Source organism: Myiozetetes cayanensis, unplaced genomic scaffold (genome assembly GCF_022539395.1).
Source record: "Myiozetetes cayanensis isolate MyiCay16 unplaced genomic scaffold, myiCay2020 scf6-25, whole genome shotgun sequence".
Taxonomy (NCBI): domain Eukaryota; kingdom Metazoa; phylum Chordata; class Aves; order Passeriformes; family Tyrannidae; genus Myiozetetes; species Myiozetetes cayanensis.
In genome coordinates, this window is record NW_026087853.1 from 4,925,360 (window position 1) to 4,943,664 (window position 18,305).

Genomic DNA, 18,305 nt, shown 5'->3' on the forward strand with positions numbered 1-18,305 from the left:
GATAGCACTTGTGCCAGTGGCAGTCATGGCTTTGTGTCACAGCCAAGCTGCTTCATGCACGAGTTGCCCTGTGCAGAACAGTTGAAATAATGCCCTGGTGAAGGACACAGCAGGAAGTCAAGGCAGGTGCTGAGCAGAAGGAATGTGGGTGTGAAGAGAGGAAGAAGTTCCATGGATATGTAAGGAAGAGAGGGAGAAGACATGACAAATGTGAATTCATCTGTAGCAGATGTGGGTGCAGGAAGGATGTTATTTGAAGGTGGGGATATCAAAGTTTCAGACTTAAAATGATGGGCAGAGGTTTCATAGCTGGCAAGCCAGGGTGACTGCAGAGGTGGCAGCTTCCAGTTTCTGGGTGCTGGTTGACCCACAGAGGCTGTGGGAGAAACAAGAGCAGGATTTAGGCATGGCTTAAACATCTGAAGCCAAGTGCTAGCAGTCAGAAAACTTGCTGGTTTAGGACCTTCAGAAATAAGAATCCTGTTTTGCATCGTAGGACACAGGTGCAGAAGTGGTTGTCCAGAAGGAACTATTTCCTGGAGTGCAAGTAAACACTGAATATTTTGAAGAGGAACAAAAGGTCAATGAGCTGAAAAAGGAAGTGGCTGAACTGGATATGGTGCTTATAAATGAACAACTAAAAGAGCTGGAGGTATGGAAACTGCAAAGCCATTCTTGTCGTTAAGGCAGCGATACACTTACAGAATTCTGATTCACCTGGGCAAACCAAAATTGTTGCACAGAGTCTTATCTGAGGTTTGTCCACAAACACTGAGCCTTACTGCAAGTATGACCACATAAATCCCATAGTTTGTGCTGCTCTTCTGGAGTGCAGCAGTGGATCCCTGGGACTGCACGTGTGTGCTCCCGTGATGTGCACAGGCACCCCTGCTCCTTTGCGTGTGGAGGAGCAGGCATATGTTTGTAGGTGCATCAGTATTTAACTGTATTTCGTGTTGAAAGCTGAGAGTGTTCTAAGATCATCCTTTAATCCCCTCTCTGTGGTGGGCTTGATTGTAGGATTTGCAGAATGAACTGGAAACGTGGAAAGCGAAATCTCTGTGCCATAATGAAGAAGCGATTCCCGACGCAACAGGATCAACCGGAGCAGAGCTGCAAACCACGGAGCCTGTGGTGCCCTGCTGGGACAGGCTGCTCCAAGAAATAGATGCTGTTAAGGCAGTGAAGGAACAACAGTACTGTTTAATTAATGAATACCAGAAAAATCTGTCTGCTGCACAGTCCTCCATGAAAAATTTGTCAACAGAAAAAGATAACATAAAAATGTAAGTCTAGTTGAAGGTTTTGGTTAAGAGGTTGCAGAACAAATACGGTCCTAGACTGAACTTGTTGCATGCTCAGAGAAGAATATGGTGTTTTATCCACTTCATTAATATTGGGTAACAAGAGAAAGCTTACAAGTTTGTGTGTTTGTAAACAGCCTTAAAAAGAAGCATTTCTGGTAGTTCTTTGCTATCCTTAAGCAACATCTGCTCTCTTTATTCTTTAGGCAAAACAAAGAAATGGTTGCTGGGCTAAAAACCCATTAGAAAATCCGTCCTAAAATATTCTTGCAAAAGTATGGCAGATGGGAAATATTCATTTGTCTTTAAGGACCCACTAGTTCTAATTTCTCTTCTGAGGGATATATGTCTTTACTCTGAAAACCAACCTTATTTGACAGGAAGAATTCTATGGCAGTAAATGAGTCTACAGTGCCAATTCAGACATGATGCACACGAAATATACTATGTTTTGTGAATTAGTCTTCAAAACACAATTAGTTTGTACCAATAATGTATCAACATAATTTGAAAATGTTTAAAATTTACGAAATTTTTAATTTATAGCAAAGAAATTGGAAAAAATGGAATAAAAATCTAACTGCTAAATGTATTTTAGATGGGCATTTCAAAATAGTCCTGGAAATAAAAGATGAGTAGGTAAACTCTTCCAAATTAATCTTGAATGAATGGGAATTTCAAAATATTTTTATTACTGAGTTTTATCTTCATTGTCAACCAGAAATTGCCATAAACTATTGTTACTTCACAAAGATGACAACACTATTGTTGATTTTAAAAACTTCATTTGTTCTAACTTTAAATGGGGGCTACATTCTATATTAGTATGTACTGAAATTTTAGGGAATATACAATAGAATATATCTTTTCTGCAGAGGTATCTAGGAATAACAAATGCTGTAAAGATAAAACAAGAAACAATGATATTGCAAGGGTGATTAGGAAATCTGTGAGAGAACATTGAGGGATATGTGTGATTAAGTGAATAAAGTGGGTGAATTGTATCTTAAACAGTGAAATTAGTTTTTAAAAGCATCTAGCCTATGTTTTAGGAGAATATTTTTTTTTTTTTTAAACACTGCTCATGTTTTTGGCAGGGGTCCTACGAACAACACAGTTCTCCTGGAGAAAATTAAGGCATGCATAGAGTCCTTAAGGAGAGAGAGAGATGTCTTAAACCAGCTGCAAAGTCAGCAGGAAATTTTATCTCAGCATTTGACCTGCATGGATAAAGTGCTGACCGAAAGCCAAATGAGGCAACTGGAGCACTGGTGGCAACACGTGGAGCAAACAGTGCAAAAGAAACACGATCAGGTTGTGGCAGAAATTGATGAATTTAACCTGCTTATGAATAAAGCACAGGATATTCAGAGGCTGATCCAGGAACAGTATTTACAAGCAGAGTTACATTCCTCAGCTGCAGGAAAAGCCAAAGACCCTCTAATGTGGACCACAGGGTTACAGGACATTAAACATGGACTTTCTCTGTTAAAAAGAAGGATTGAACTGCAGATGAAAAGAATTTGGAGTGATCAAGAGAAGGTGGCTTTGGAGAACTCTATACATGATTTGCAGAGCAAATTGGAAGCGTTATCAGCACAACAAGCTCAAGGGGATACTCAGATCACTGGTCCCGCTCTCATGAAACATGAAATGATGAAGAGGCTGAAAGAAAATATTTCATGGGTCAAAGATTCACTGTCCCACCTTGATCAGAAAGCAGCACTTTTCCCCAGTGATGTCAAATCACAGATCAGAACTTGTCAGCTCATGAGCACAGAAGTTGTAAACAGAGAGCCTGTGATTGTGTCGCTGGATTATGGGCTCCAACACATCCTTCCCAGCTTGGAGCCAGAGGAGGTCTCCGATATGACCTTCCTTTTACAAACGCTGCAGAATTCATACAAGGCTCTTGTTTTAAAATCTGCTCAGAGATTGCAGCACCTAGAGCTGCAGCTGGAGGAGAGGCAGAGGCTCATTGCAGAGATAGACAAAGTTCACTGTCAGCTCCGAAACGCTGAGCTGCTTGCCAGGCCCGACATGAACCAGAGCAGCTCGTGCTCGGAGTTAGTGAGGCAACAAAACATCCTGCAGGAGATGCTAAAGGACATCCAGGAAATAGAGGGGCTTATCTCATCTCACTGCAAGGAGAGTCAGGTCACAGCTGGGGAGCTGAGCCTGTCCGAACAACTGTTTTTGACTGATCAGTTAAGAAGTCTGAAGAACAGAACGAGGAAGACACAGAGGCAAATTCAGAGTAAAATTCATGAAGTGGAAAAAAGGATCGCTGTCTACAGAGAGTTTGCTGAAGGGATAGCTGCACTGCAGCAGGGTCTTAACGATCTACAGAATGGGGAAATGAACCTGAAAGAGGATGAACTAGTAGGTGCCAAGCAGGGAGCGAAGGAGAAATGCAAAGCACTTAAAGAAAAAGTATTAGCTCTTCAGGCAAATTTGTCACAGATAATGAAATACAAAGAAATCTTTGAATGTGTAGGTCTGAAATGGGACTCACTGCAGCTGGCTGAATTGCAAAATGAATTTTCTAAAATAAAAAGTAAAATTAAAGGAAAGATAATGCACTTTGAGAATGTTGTTAGGGAATGGGATAAGATTCAAGTATTGCTAAATGAGATCCAGAGTGTAACATCCACTGTAAGAAAAGAAGCTGACATCCTAAATGACAGCACTAGCTCTTCTCCTGCTGAGAATGTCGTATCTGCACAGATTCTGCTGCAGACAGTTCAACAGATCTTGTACTTAACTCGGGAGGCAGCAAATCAAATAAACAAAAATGAGTTATTTGATACACTATTCAAAGAATCGAAGACAAAAGAAATAAAGAGCCTGGAGAAAGATGTTGAAGAATTGAATAAGTTTCTTCAAAACTTGGTCTCTGGGCTCCAGAGTGTTCACAAGGAAGATGCCCAGAATGAAGTAGAAAATATATTCCACATTATAAAGCATGTTCAGTCAGAGCTCCAGCAGCCACTTGTGATAGATGTGAAAACAATGCAGGATGACAAACTGCGATGGGAAGCAATTCAGAATATGGTGCAAGCAAATTTTTCTGCTCTTAAACGTTTAATGGAAAAGGAGGGGGAAATCAAGAAGAAAAATCTCTCGCTGCTGGTATAGAAACAAAATTAGAGATGCTGCAAGGTCATGAAGCACAAGTGAAGACAGACATCGCTGCCCGTGTTGTAAGTATATTCAGTGAAAGTGAGGTATTGACATATACCTTGCCCCAGTAATTAGATCAGTGTCTGTGACTGCAGCATTTGTATTTTCATGACTTATATCCTCATTTACTGCAATAGCTGAATTGGCCTGTGATCATCTCTGCATTGGCAGATATTATAGGAGTCATGATAGAAACTAAGGATACAAAGAAATCAATTGTATTCAGTTCGATTATAAAAACCAGTCAGTGGAGATGAGCACAAGAAAACAATGGTAAAGAGGAGAGAGGAAAAGGTTGTGTTGAAATATTCAGCTGAAGAGAGACTGAGTGCAGTTGTTCTGCAGTTATTCTTGGGTCTGATTTTAGGATAATGTTTTCAATAGTAGCAACGATGAAAAAAAACCCAAGTTCCTTGTTTCTACTATAAAGAAGTTTTACCAGTTGGGAATGATCAAGAAGAGTAAAGCACAGGTCAAACCAATGTGATCAGGCCTCAGGAAGGTTGAGCAAAGGGAAGGCAACTGGGATTCAAGGCTTTAACACAGGTATATAAGGCATTGATGAGGCATTGCTGGAGGATTGACTCGATTCTCAGTGCTTTTGTCAGGAAAGGTTCACTCAAACTGGAACAGACTGTCAGAGGGATGAGGAGTGTTGAGGGCAGTCAATAAAACTGATTTTGTTCAACCTGTTAGGGAGGGAAAGTGGAAAATCTGTCTGAGAGAGGTAATGAGGGTGGAGGCAGACTTTGTGTGTGGAAAAGGACTGCTTAAGGTAAAGTGCAGTGTTAATACAAGGATCAAGAATCAGTGAATAAGTTAACATTGGAAACCAGAAGACTGATAGTAGAGAGGTTCTGAAACTGTGGCCTGGTCAAGAAGACCTGTGCCCTGCCTGCCCAAGAGATCAGTGGATGCAATTGACAAAATATGAGGTGGTAATTAGTAACAGGAAGAGGCACTCAGCATCCCTGGTGGATTTATGGTCCTGCTGCCAGATTTCCCAGTTTGCTGTGCTTCACAGCTTGGGTACTGTGTGGGGAGCACAGTGTCAAAGTTTCTCTGCCCTGCAGGAATCCAAGAGCTGACAAAGTCACAGATTCTGTGTAGAAATACCTACGAGAAGAGGGTTTAGCAAGAAGCAGTTTGGCAAGTCATAGTGGAGATATCCCCTGGAGGAGAACAAAGCGTCAGCATGTGGGCTTGCCTTGTCTGAACAGGAATGTATAGTGCCATGTCCATGATGGAATCTTGGGCCTCTTCTGCCCTGCCATCCTTCTCTCTGGACTTTTCCAGTATTAGCAGTTCCCTCATAACCCCTGTCCTATGTTTGAGGGCACTGGGACTCTCTTAGGTAGCATTTGCCACGTGTCCTCCCTTACCTCCTCAGGCCAGTTCTGGGAGTATTGGTCTCCAAGACAGCTGAGTGTGAAATTCTAAGATCAACTGGTGATCCAGAGGAGTACAACACCTTTCTTGATTGTTCTTCATCATTTTAATGCTTTCAGAGTGCTCTGGAGGAGGCATGCAGGATTGCTGATCTTCATACCAAGGCCCTTCAGAGGGCTGCCAGATTGCTCGAGGACTACGAAGCTCAAATCCAGGCTGGGGCAGGCGAGCTCTGGAGCTCAGAGGAGATCTGTCAGACCCCACAATGGCAAGAGGAAGAGTTCAACTCTGCAAAGGCTGACGTAGAAAACCTGCACTCCAAGCTGAAAAGCCTAGTGAAACCAGAAGATAAAGCATGTCTGGAAAATACTTTAACAGAACTGGTCGGTAAGAGTTTGGCATTAAGGAGGAAGGCTCAGAGAAAGGAAGCTGATGAACATAGGTAAGTTTAGGAGATCTTCCTAGAGAATGTACCTTATGATGAGAAACATGGCTGAAAATAAATGTGGTGGTGTTCCTGTTCTGATAGAACCAGGTAATTCAGCAGAAAGAAGTGTAAGCATTCCTGCTGTTCCCAGCTGTGATTTCAATGTAAGGAAAATTACACATAGTTAGCATATTGCTATGAATTTATAATGCAGTCATTTGTTGCACAGTCCAAAAATTATATGAGGGTCATGTACACCCTTCACTGAGGGTCATGGGGTGCCAGAATCAGAGGAAAGCACATTTCCACAGTCTCTAGTCCAGTGCTAGTGGAGGTTAGAATAGTTTTCAGCAGGGTTCTAATTCATGCCTTTGGATGGCTTGAGAAAGTAAAGATCAAACAAGACACAGGCTTTATTTTCCTTCCTTCAGGTGCAAAAGAAATCTGAAGGGGCTACAGATACATGTACAGAAAAGGTTTGGGAGATAAAGTAAAGGAATTTTAAACTGCTTGCTCATGATCCAGTGCTTCTGGATCCACTTGTATAGTCAAAGAATTGAATGGAAAAATGCTTTGGTAATAGAAAGGAGATTATAAAATATGGGAAAAAAATTTGGATTATACAGACCACACATCATAGGAACAATAGAATGTGTGTTACAAACTGGGAACTAATTTTTGGGTGTGTCTGAGGAGGATGGAAACTTAGATCAAGACATACAATTCCTTCAAGCAGCTCCCTGGCTGATACATGGATATACATACCTCCATTTGCCTCTGGGACATTTGTACCTTCACCTCTGAAATATCTTAGGTATCAAACCTGAAGTGTGTGACAAATGCTAATTGATGATAACTTGCAAAACAGTAAGGACTACTAGTTCAGGAGATGTTTTTATGTTAATTTTTATTCTAGTGGGCATTGTGTTTGGAGAAAGGAGCAACAACAAATTTTAATCGGTCAATTAATTGTATCTTACAGGTATTCTGAAAAATACAAAAGCTACACAAAAACCAAAGATAAAGTGTGTGATAATCTTAAGAAACTGGAAAAGATGCTTAGACAGTCTTTGTCTAAAATTCCAGTGTCATATAAGGAAGCTTTGGAGCACTTAGAAGAAAGCAAGGTAAGAGAGGCTCTGAAGAACTTGAAAAGCTCGTGCAAAACTAATGCAGCTCTGCACACCAAATGATACTATAGTGGAAAGAAGTGAAATTCTTTCTCCTGTATTTATATATGTGTATATATAAAACCACAGAATATATTTATGTACCCAGCAAAAAGACTGGATTGGAATAGGCTGTGTGAAATGAGTGCATTTCACTGCTGTAGGAATCAAACATTATCTGTGCTTAAGCTCGTGTTGCATTTCTGTTCAGATCCCTTCCTGCTTCTTTGCAGGACCAGGACTGATCAGATTTCTAACATTGCTGGTGTTTTCCCTCAGAACCGAAAATCAGAATTTCCAGTTTCCCCACTCACGACTATCTTGCTGCCTCCCCACCAGACCTGGGTTACAAGCAACTTCTTTGCTGTCTCCTCCTTTAGTACTCATACTACAGGCTTGTAATTTTATATGTCTCTAAATCCATCACATTTCTCTTCCCTTCCAAACAACCAGAAAGAAGTAAGAAGAACCTAATTACCCAGGCACATTATTCTTCTGTTTGTTTTATTTACCCCATCTTTCTCTGTAGTCTTAGCCAACAGAATTCTCTCATCATGACTGTATTTAACCAGCTTAGTGGAGTGATTGCCCTTTTCTTAGAGGATCCTAATCATGTTACTGAATAGTTCACTAATACTTCTGACTGTAGCATTTTAGTTATTTACCTATTTGTTTCTCCTATAAGGTTTTAGTCTCCAACATTGACTCGGCTGAAGAGGATCTTGTGAAGCTGAGACAGATCTCTGGAGAGCTGATGAGATTATGCAGAGGAAGTGACAAGGCCCTGGGCAGGATTGTGACAGTGCTGTGGGAAAACTGGCTGGGTTTGCTCGAGGCAGCGAAAGGTCTGGAGATCAACTGTGAAGAACTAAAGCAGGAATGGAAATTCATCCATGAAGAGGTGAGTTTGGGGAAATGTGGTAGGGATGTGGCTGTCAGTAAAATGGCCTGTAAAGGGCTGAGATCAGTGCAGAACATCATTTAGCTACCCACTGGTCAGCCAGTTATCTTCACCCTTTCTTGAACCCAAAGTCAAAAATGGTGGGGATATTTGTAGTGCAAATTCCGTGAACCCAGGACAACTCTGCATGGGGTTATTTGCTTTGTTAAAGCAAACCCAAATATTTTGGCACCCTGCAGAGGTTCAAGCTCTGGCTATGTAATTCCCACTACTCAGTCACCCGTATGAGTAAATGAATAATGTAACTTAAGGTGATGGAATAAAAAAACACTTTCTCTAATGCTTTGACGTGGTGTTTACTTAGCTGGAACGCGAAACAATAATTCTCGATAAGCTCCAGGAAGAACAGCCAGAGAGCCTTAAAGAGAAAGAAAAGGCCACCAGAGAGGAACTGGTAGAGTTACTAGATTTTGTGAACTCCTTTGAAGAAAATATCAACCAGCAACAGCTCCTCTTGCTCTTGCTTCTTCACCGAGTAAGAAACATCCTGAATACGTCTGAAGACACTGAGGCAGAAGCTGCCCTGCCTGCCTTGTGTGAGATAAAGGCAATGCAGGATCGCTGCAAAAAGTAAGTGGGGTGAAATTTCTGTTGAAGATATGACATAGGACTAGTTATAAGCACGGCTGCTTTTTTTTTTTTTTTATATTAAAGAATATATAAAAGCTGTAACGCAGTTAAAAAGACAGTGAATGCTCTACTGCTCAGACCAATGCTCCATCCAACACATCTGCTGTCTGCAGTGTGGGTGCTGGGGATATTATTTAGGGAGAAGACCTGAGCCTGGCCGTGTGGGCTGCAGTTTGTGTTCGGGTGCAGTAGGAATCAGAAGGAATGACAGTCAGTTTTGTTGGTTCCAAGCTTTTGTGACCTTGAATGAGACATGTGGGTCTGCCACTCCTAGAAAAATCAAACCTTGTGCTTTTTGCAGCAATGGCAACTTTTGTCTTACTAAGTGAGTGCCACTGTCTAAAATTCTCCCCAAATATTTGCAAATTTATGATTGTACTCACCCTTCTCTGTGCCTGCTTTTGGACATGGGAATCTTTGTGAACATCATCTGCTCTGCCAGCATCTTCAGACTCTGAGAGCCTGACCTCTCTTTGCTGTTTACACATGCCTGCTATCTGATCTGGTCTACCAAAAATACTTTGTTTAGCAATATCTGAAGAATAAATTGGAAGAAACTGAGACGAGAAATGACATAAACTCAAAGATTTTACAGAAAATATTACTAAAGTACAGACAAATGTGGATCTGGATATATATCTGTAAAATATCTATTAAGCATGCTCTTTGCTCCTACTTAGTGTAGAGTCTAAAACTGAATGTGTTCTTTCTGGCAATCTTTCACAGGCTGTATGAAAAGGCTCAAGACCATAAGGATTCTGTGAAAGCTGAGATTCAAGAGAGGAACGAGGTCACTGAAGAAATAAGTGCTGTGACAAATGCTTTACAGAATGCTGCATCTGTGTTATTGCAGGATGCTGATGGAAAGGCAGAACAACTGGAGGTTGGTAACGGCTCTGTTACTGTGTGGGGACATTTGGGATATCTCCTGGTTTGTGCTGGTGCTTGAACTTGCTCCAAACAAAATTAGTGGCAAGGTGTATGCACATGGACTTAAAGAGAATGAACCTGTCAGGATATGACAGGTCCTGCCATGTCCTTGGTTTGCCTGCCTTCCCCTCTGTGTGGGTCAATGAGCAGGCTCAGAAGTGTTTCCAAATTGCACGAAATTCAAGTCAGTTTGCAATCCTTTTAGGAAGGATCACTTAGGGTGCATCCTTCATCCTTTCCCGCTCCATATCTAGCCAGGGCAGCCTCAGGTGCTCTGGATTTGATGTCTCGTATTGGGAGGTTAACCTGGAAAATGCATTTCTGTCATTTCTTGACTTCATGAAATGCTGTTATTCCTTACACCCCCTGAATATGTGTTTATTTATTATTTTAATTATATTTGTTTCAGTTTGGTCATATTGTGTTTATATTGCTATCATATTTTTTTTAATCTTGATCAAAAAATTTATTTTTAACTGTATTTAATCGAGTGATCTTTTAACTAAAGAACCTTATCATTTATTTACTTTAGCCAACAAGGTCTATTACAAATTTGGGCTATCTTTGCTGAGTCTTATACAAAACCTAATTGGGTGCCCCACAGTTCATTCTCTTTAGAAGGTGGGTGCTTAAAGCTGGCAAAGGGTTAGGAAGAGTAGAGAAGCCTAAGACCATGGTGACATATGGGAGTGTTTTCCTAAGGGTTAGCATAGGAGAGAAATGTTAGCTACACCTTTAAGACAAAGTTCAGAAAATCCATGGACAGCATTACTGTGGATATGTCTGAAAGGGCTGGCTTTCTGTTTAAAGTTACTTAGAATACAGAGTTGTGTCTGCTTTTTTTGCTGAGTTCTTTGTATCCAGGAGTAAATGTTACTACTGTAGGTGTTTGCCTGCTCTTTTCCCTCACATTCCACCTGTGCTACTCTGAGCACCTAAAACTCATCTATAGGATCTGCTTTGCAGCTAAATAATCTGTGAAATGTGAACATGCATTAATATACAGAAACCAGTTTGCAGAGACGTGCTTTGTTTTGGAGACCAGCGTTGTAACTGATTCTTTCAAATTCAGGTCAGGGAATCCATAAACTCCTGTAAATGTTGGCACAGTCTTACTTGGGCCATTTGACAACAGCAGCCTTCTCTGTGAGAGACTGAGACACGCAGCTGTTTCATGGGTTTGGGGGTGTTGTTTAATATCACACCCAGTTGTTGTGGGATGACAGGAAATAAATCAGTCTCAGTCTCTAAACATCTTTCTTCTGTGCATTGTATTTGTGTGAGGGAAAAGATAAAGTGAAGACTGGGAGCTAATGGATTATCATTACTGCTGATTGAAGAAGAAAAGGCAGTTAAATTTAATGTCTTTCATTGCCTGGTAGGAGCTTTAGACAATTTTTCCCAATAACTTGGGTTAACATCTGAGTTTCTCAAACAGGTGGGCGTTGGGGAAAGGAACCGTAAAGCAAGCAAACAGAACCTTCCAACTTGAAATTCTAGAAAACCTCCAAAACAAATGAGTTTCTTCATTCTTCCTGCAAGAGGACTTAGATGGGATTTTCTTTCTAGGCCACAGGCTGTAGACAGTTGTTCAGGTTTCTTTTATCTCATAAAACCGACATTCTTCGTGCAGAACTGGAAACTGCTGCTTTGAAAGGAGCCCACTGTGCTGCTCTGCGTAATTGCCTGAAAGCAGACACTTCAGCCTGAAACCTGTTGCTTTCTGTGGCCTTTGTGTTGTTTATAATAATGAAGGAGTGGACGTTGGCTATTAAAGGCCTTTCAAAGAGCAAATGCACTTTTGGCAAAAGGGGGAGCACAGAGGTTCTCATTTAATCGTGGGGGCACCTCAAATGGGTCCTTTGCTGTACCTGTCAATGAGCGTCAGTGCGTCAGTCGCCCCATGCGGGGTAGTATCAAGTTTGTTTAGTTCTTACAGATTGAAAAGCATCATTTGATCAAATGAGTGAGTATTTCTTAAAGTTTGTCTCCTTGCAGAGGTAGTCAAATTAGGTTTGCTGTCCCATAAACAACTTTTCCAAACCACTAGTCACTATAGGAAATATAAAACACACTGTGTATATGTGTTAACCTGAGTAAAAACTGGGTAAAACTGCTGAAGTTATTCTTAATTTTGTAGGAGCTTCAGAGTGTGATTGGTAAAGAAAGTCAAGCTCTACAGGATATCATGGAGAAACTCCGGATCAAGTACTCTGAAATGTATACGATAGTTCCTGCCGAGATCGAAACACAGCTGGAGGACTGCAAGAAAGTCCTGCAAGACCTAGAAGAGAAGGTAACTGATGATGTAATTTTCGTACATACCTTTTAGCAATGCACAAAGAAGTACAGCAGTATTTGATGAACGTTGTAACTACAAATTTCAACTTGGAACCTCGATTATTTTTGTTAGCGTTTCCTCCTCGGTGAAAATCTATGCATGAGGAAAGATTCCTCCTGCCAGTTGTCTCTTTTTAGAATATCCTTACAGTAAGCTGTGTGATTATATTATTTTTCTTCTCTATTAAAATTGGACATGGCAGAACCTCTAGCAATAAAGTTTTAATACATTATGGATGCTGTCTTCTATCCAGTCTGATTCTTCAACTGTGAACGAGTAGTCAAAGTTGGTTGGGAAGTTTTCGTAGCTTAACTGAGAATGGATTTTCAAAACTGAGTTAAAAAGGACTTTGAAACAGAATTTTTTAATGAAATTTGCACACGCAGTAGGGTATCGTGGTACAGTTCTTTTTACCATCCCTTGGGATGTGGTTGCCTTCTTATAAAAATAGGCAGGAAATTTAAATAAATAAATAACTTTACATCAGTGTTTTGGGGTTTTTTTTTGCATTTTTTTTCTATCTATAGAGGATATAAACAGTTAAATGGGATTAAAATTAAGGGAAAATGGAGTAATACTGTAAGTTCAGGGTCAATTTGTAAACTGGTAATATTATTATTACCATTTCACTTTTTTATTTCAGAAATAATTGTGTTTAATGCTAATTTTAAAGGCTAAATTTCAGTTAATTTGATAAAAATTGAAGGTTTAGTGAAACAGTTTTGAAATCCAGTTACTTGTTAGTGTCTATCAGATCATTCATTCTATATGGCATTAAATTAGTGGCATATTAACTACAGCATATTAGTTTTAATTTAGTTAACTTTATAGTTTCTGTTTCAAAATGGAACCATCTTTTCAGAAGTAACAATTGGATAGGAGAGAGAAGTAAAACAGTATTTATGTTTTGGGGAGGTATTTTGTTGTTTATCGTTTCATTTACCGAGCTAAAAGATGATCCCAGTGCACACACATGACACATATTACATGTTAGAGTGCAAGAACTACTCCTGGAAACTGGATAACATTTGCTTTTCACACTTAGGTATTGGAAAACAATATAAACTATCTTGGAATTTTCCAAAATGCATTTAGGAAACAAAAGAAATCCTAGAGGAACTGGAGGTCAGTTTAGTTACGTACTAGAAGACCCACATGTGTTAAATTGAGTTAACTCGTCAATTTTAATGGCATTCTGCTTTCTTCTAACTCTGCTAAACAAACAGTGTAAATAAATTGTACTTTCGATGTCATAAATAATCAGTTTATCCCAGTAAGATGTTTTGAAATTAAAATCCTGCCCTGCTGATGACCAGAGCACTGAGAGATGCAGCATTTTATTCTGAGGAAATATATAAGTTCAGTGCTTGATCTGCTTTCTCATTTCCAGCTGTGTCACATCACTCATCCAGGATTCTCTTCTGTTTTGGAAACTGGCACTACAACCATTGATAATTTTGCACATTTGGTCAGGATAATGGTCAGGTGTTTAGTGATTACAGTCTGGATTCCTTTTTCCAAGGAGTCTTAGGCACTAAGTACAGACTGGACTTCAGAGCTTCTTTTGTATCAGCACTGTAGTTTTTTTTGCTATATACTCATTTTGATTAATGCAGTTTTATCAATACATCTTACTATGGCTGCTTTTATAATGGTCTTACGTTGGCACCTATAAATAATGTTAATAAAATTGAGAAAGAAAAATGGATCATAAATTTATTAACTAAAAATTATTTCAATTCTTCTTCCCACAACATGGATAAAGTAAACTAGAATAACTACTGAACTAAAAATCTTTTCCATCAAGGCAGCATTAAACTGTTCAGTGTGCATATGCCTCCTAAATCCTAGGGCTGCAGCACACAAAGAATTTACCACAATTTATCAGTTTCCTGGTGCTGGCAGGGTTTAGTAAGAAAAGGTGTCACTCTGGGCTAATAGCAAGGACTTTCTCACTCCCTGCACTTCATCTAATCCATAGTAACCTGGTATCTTACTGAAGAGAGTTTTTCTCTTTACACAGAAAATCAGGCCCTCCAGTGTACCAATTTCTCATTTCTGTGGAGTTCTGCAGAGTGAAATTAAGTTCCATAGACTTGATGGTGCTCAGAGCTTTTTATTTTAGTGATAAATCTCTAAGTTTATATTTAGGAATTCACTGCACATTGATGCACTTTCATATTCCCTTACTTGTTACGTGGAAGCCACAGCAGTCAGCTGAGACATAAAGGTGTCATTCTGGGTTTCTTAAAGCAGAAATCTAAATGTGACCCTTTCCACAGTGCAGCATCAGCAGCCTCTGTTAGGGATGGGAACAGGGGCAGCTGAAGCAAAGCAGCCAGGGAGCTGCAGTGTCTCACTGCTTATTTCCTCAGGGATTGCCTTTCTGAGGCACTCATTTTTTAACGAGAAGGAATTACTGAGCACCACGTAAACGTTGAACCTGCTCATGTTGATGCTTCTCCCTGCAAATATAATTCCACTCCTGTGTTTTTAAGTGACTTGTCAAGAGAAACATAAAAAGAATTTGAATATTTTTGGTGAGGTGGTGCACAGAAACAAGCAGATCTTTGTAATCTCTCCTATCGTTTTCTCTTTGCTCTGGCAGGTTAGCTCTGAAATCTTGCAGAGCTCTCCTCAGTACGTGCTGAAAAGCAAAGCAGAAACTATTAACAATGGCCTGCAAGCTATTGAAAAGATGTTGCAACAGAAGAGTGAAAACATTGCCAAAGCCAAAGAAGTTCAGAAGGTAATCTTGCCAAAAAAAAAAAGTCTGTGTTAAAAGATTTTTGGTTGTTTCTACAGAGCCCAGTTTAGCAAAAAGTGGTTTTCCATTCATTTTGTGTCTGTGAAAGGAGAAGTACAAGCAAACATTTAGCTGGTGAATATTTACCAGTTCTTTCTCACAGGAAAAGACATAGTTTTGTCAACTGTGAATCGGTCCAGTAGATGCAGAGTGTTCTGTTCTCAGCATATCAGCTCTGAAATCTTTGCCATTCCACACGTGAAGAACAAATAACGCTGCTGTTACCTTTGAGTCTGACCTTACATTTCACTTCCTTTTCCTCCACGTGCAGCAAATCTGGGATATGCTGGACCTCTGGCATTACAAACTCAATGAACTGGATGCAGAAGTGCAAGATATAGTGGAGCAGAATTCCTGCCATGCACAGGAGCTGATGGATATCTTGGTGACCCCCCTTCAGCGTTACCAGCAGGTCTCACAGCTTGCCGAGCGCAGAACTGCCATTTTAAACAAGGTAGATGCAACTGTAAAACATCTTTAAAAGGGAAGGCTTTGCATAAAACATCATCAGAGGATGTTAAATGAGTAAAGAGTCACAAGCCTGCTGTAAGTGCATTGACATATTACAGCTAGAGTTTTTGGAGTGGCAAACTTGCCTCCAAGCTGCTACCCCAAAGGACTGGTGGGTCTGCACCGTGGTTGGAGTGGGTTGGTGTGGGGATTCGGATGCATTTATCCCACACAGTGAACAGCAATTCATTTGTGCCTTCCTGTTAAATCCTGTCATTTCCTAGGCTGCCAACAAGATGGAAGAATATGATGAACTCTTGAAGAACGTGAAAGATTGGATAGAAAGCACCAACTGTTTGCTAAGAACAGATGCTCAGGGTGACTCTGCAAAAAGCTTACGCAAGCACACTGATGACCTGCAGGTAAGTGTTGATGCAGATATGTGGCCCTGTCAGAACCGGCTGCTCTGTACAGATGCAATTTTCCATTCTTACGTCTTGCTGACGTAAATAATTTACCATTTTCAGTAAATCCTTCGAGTTTAAAATAGTTACAGTTGACACTCATGAAATATGGATACTTTTAGATGTTGGACATTAGATCTGTATTGTGAAAGTGCTGATGTTCACCAGTGATGGATCAAACTCAAGCTCTTATTTTGTCTCCAGATGGCTTTGGAAGACTCGGAGCAAAAGCAGAATGTTCTGCATGGTGTTTACCTGGAGCTGGAGGAGCTGGCACCAGTCTTTGAAACCAGCAGTGTAATGCAACAGCTGCAGGAAATAGATGACCAAGTAGCAACTTTACAGCACGAGATAGCCGAGATTCTTCCACAGATCCTGCATGTGGCTGATGTAAGTCTGGGTGACCCATCAGTGCCTTTTGTCAGAGCTTCATCACATGTTATGAAATACGGATTGTATTACCTGCATAGGGAAAAGGGCTGCTGGTTTTAGTAGCTGTGCCAAGCAAGGAAATTAATTGTCTGGAAACAAACCATCAGGAGGCGTTAACTAATTAAGCTGTAAAGCTCAGGATTAGCACAAGGTGTAGGAGGAAGGGCTGGGAACCTTGGCTGGTTCAGCTCAGAAGAGGCAGCTTGGGGGTGGGGGCGTGGATATTACTGGTGGCTGCTGCTGCATAGTGGGAGACTGGACAGGACTGGGCCAGACCATTCTTGAGGTGTGCAGAGAAAAGATGAGCAGACCTAAAGTATAACAAAGGAAATTACATCTAGGAAGGACTTTTTTCTGCAGTGAGATTGGTCAGACATTTAATCGGGGCCCAAAGGTGGGATAACATCTCCACCTGAGGAGATCCTCAAATCTGAACAGGATCAGGCCCCAGGTGACCTGCTTTGACAGGCACCAGGGACCTCCTGAGGTCCCTTCAACCTAATCTATTCTGTGACTCTGTCTCTGTGAGAATTCACAAGCAGCTGTATTGTGTGTGATTCATTTTCCATAAGACTCTGCACAGGAAACTGCAACAGTGTAATTGGAATAGTTTCCTTTGCTGCTGTCTGTCACCACTGTCTTCGCACTACTGGTCATTTATAATGTGACTTTTCAAGGCTCTGTCAGTTCTGTATTCAGGATTTAAAACAGACCAGGTGATCCTGAATACTTAATTCCTTCAGAAGTTGTGATGATAAGTAATTTATCGTAACTAACCTTTAGATTGAGAGCGTCCATTAACATATCCTGCATAGGCTGCACTTGTTTTTCAGTGTTTCTTTTTAAATGTAAGTGAAAGGCAGAAATGCAAGCTGGCTGTGGTATTTGTACTGTCTGCAAATACTCCCTCTGTTCCCAAAATCCAGGAACTGGATGCCATTGAATCTCATGTGAAAGTGTTTGAGAAGGATGTTGCAGAAATGAAGACAATCCTGTCATCAGAAGATCTGTTAGAATTTTCTCCTAAAGACCAACTTAAACATGGACAGGTATGTGAAAACTCCTGCATGGGCTTTGTTCCCCTATAAATGGATGCAGAAGTTAGTGTGAGTGTGCTTTCAGAAGCATTAGGATGCTTAGTGACTGAAACCACCAGGAACAAATTTTTAGTATGAGAGCTTGAAATGCTCATATGACACGAATTCTAGCTCTGGGATCAAAGATTGAAAGTGTTATTTCAAATATCTTTCTACAGTAGCAAGTAGTCAAAAACCCCAAAGGAGCACATCGATAGGGCAAAAAAATTGGTGCAGAGGACTTGATATCTGTGTTGTTTGTGTCTTGGGGTTTACTTTGGACTGATCCTGTAGAATGGACATCCATTAGTAGCTGAGTGTATTCCAAAGCTCTTCTGGAGAGTATCACCTGCTTTAGTTTCATTTGACAGGAATTCAGTTTGCCTCCGAGACATCTGATCAATGTAAACCCTAAGGGGAGACTGCTGAGAGACCCTTTCAAGGAGCACAGTCGTGTTTTGAACAAAACATTTAAAATTGAAGCACCCTTGGAACATGCCCATGGAGAACCTGAGTGTGTGACTTAAGCACATGTTGTCAGACAGAGCTGCCATATTTGAGGATGCCCATTTTTTTGGGAAGTTTATGGCCTAATTTTCAGATACTCTTGCTGCAAGAACCACTCATACCTCTCGTAGCTTTGTAACTCTCATAACAAAGCTTTGCAGCTTAGTTATCCAGAGAACAATTTTGTAATGACTGCACTGTATGGAGAAATTAAAGTGATATTTCTTCTGGAAATT

The 18,305-nt window shown here is 40.5% G+C and overlaps 1 protein-coding gene across 1 annotated transcript in view; it reads left to right on the forward strand.

The window, feature by feature from the left end:
• The window catches only part of SYNE2 (spectrin repeat containing nuclear envelope protein 2), a 171,474-nt gene that overhangs the window by 68,428 nt on the left and 84,741 nt on the right, over nt 1-18,305 (forward strand). The window contains 15 exon segments of the mRNA XM_050335581.1: nt 497-652; nt 1,021-1,286; nt 2,402-4,407; nt 4,410-4,507; nt 5,996-6,318; nt 7,286-7,430; nt 8,158-8,373; nt 8,738-9,003; nt 9,790-9,946; nt 12,134-12,289; nt 14,943-15,083; nt 15,412-15,594; nt 15,875-16,012; nt 16,259-16,444; nt 17,413-17,535. Of these exon segments, the coding sequence (XP_050191538.1) occupies nt 497-652; nt 1,021-1,286; nt 2,402-4,407; nt 4,410-4,507; nt 5,996-6,318; nt 7,286-7,430; nt 8,158-8,373; nt 8,738-9,003; nt 9,790-9,946; nt 12,134-12,289; nt 14,943-15,083; nt 15,412-15,594; nt 15,875-16,012; nt 16,259-16,444; nt 17,413-17,535 (4,560 nt within the window).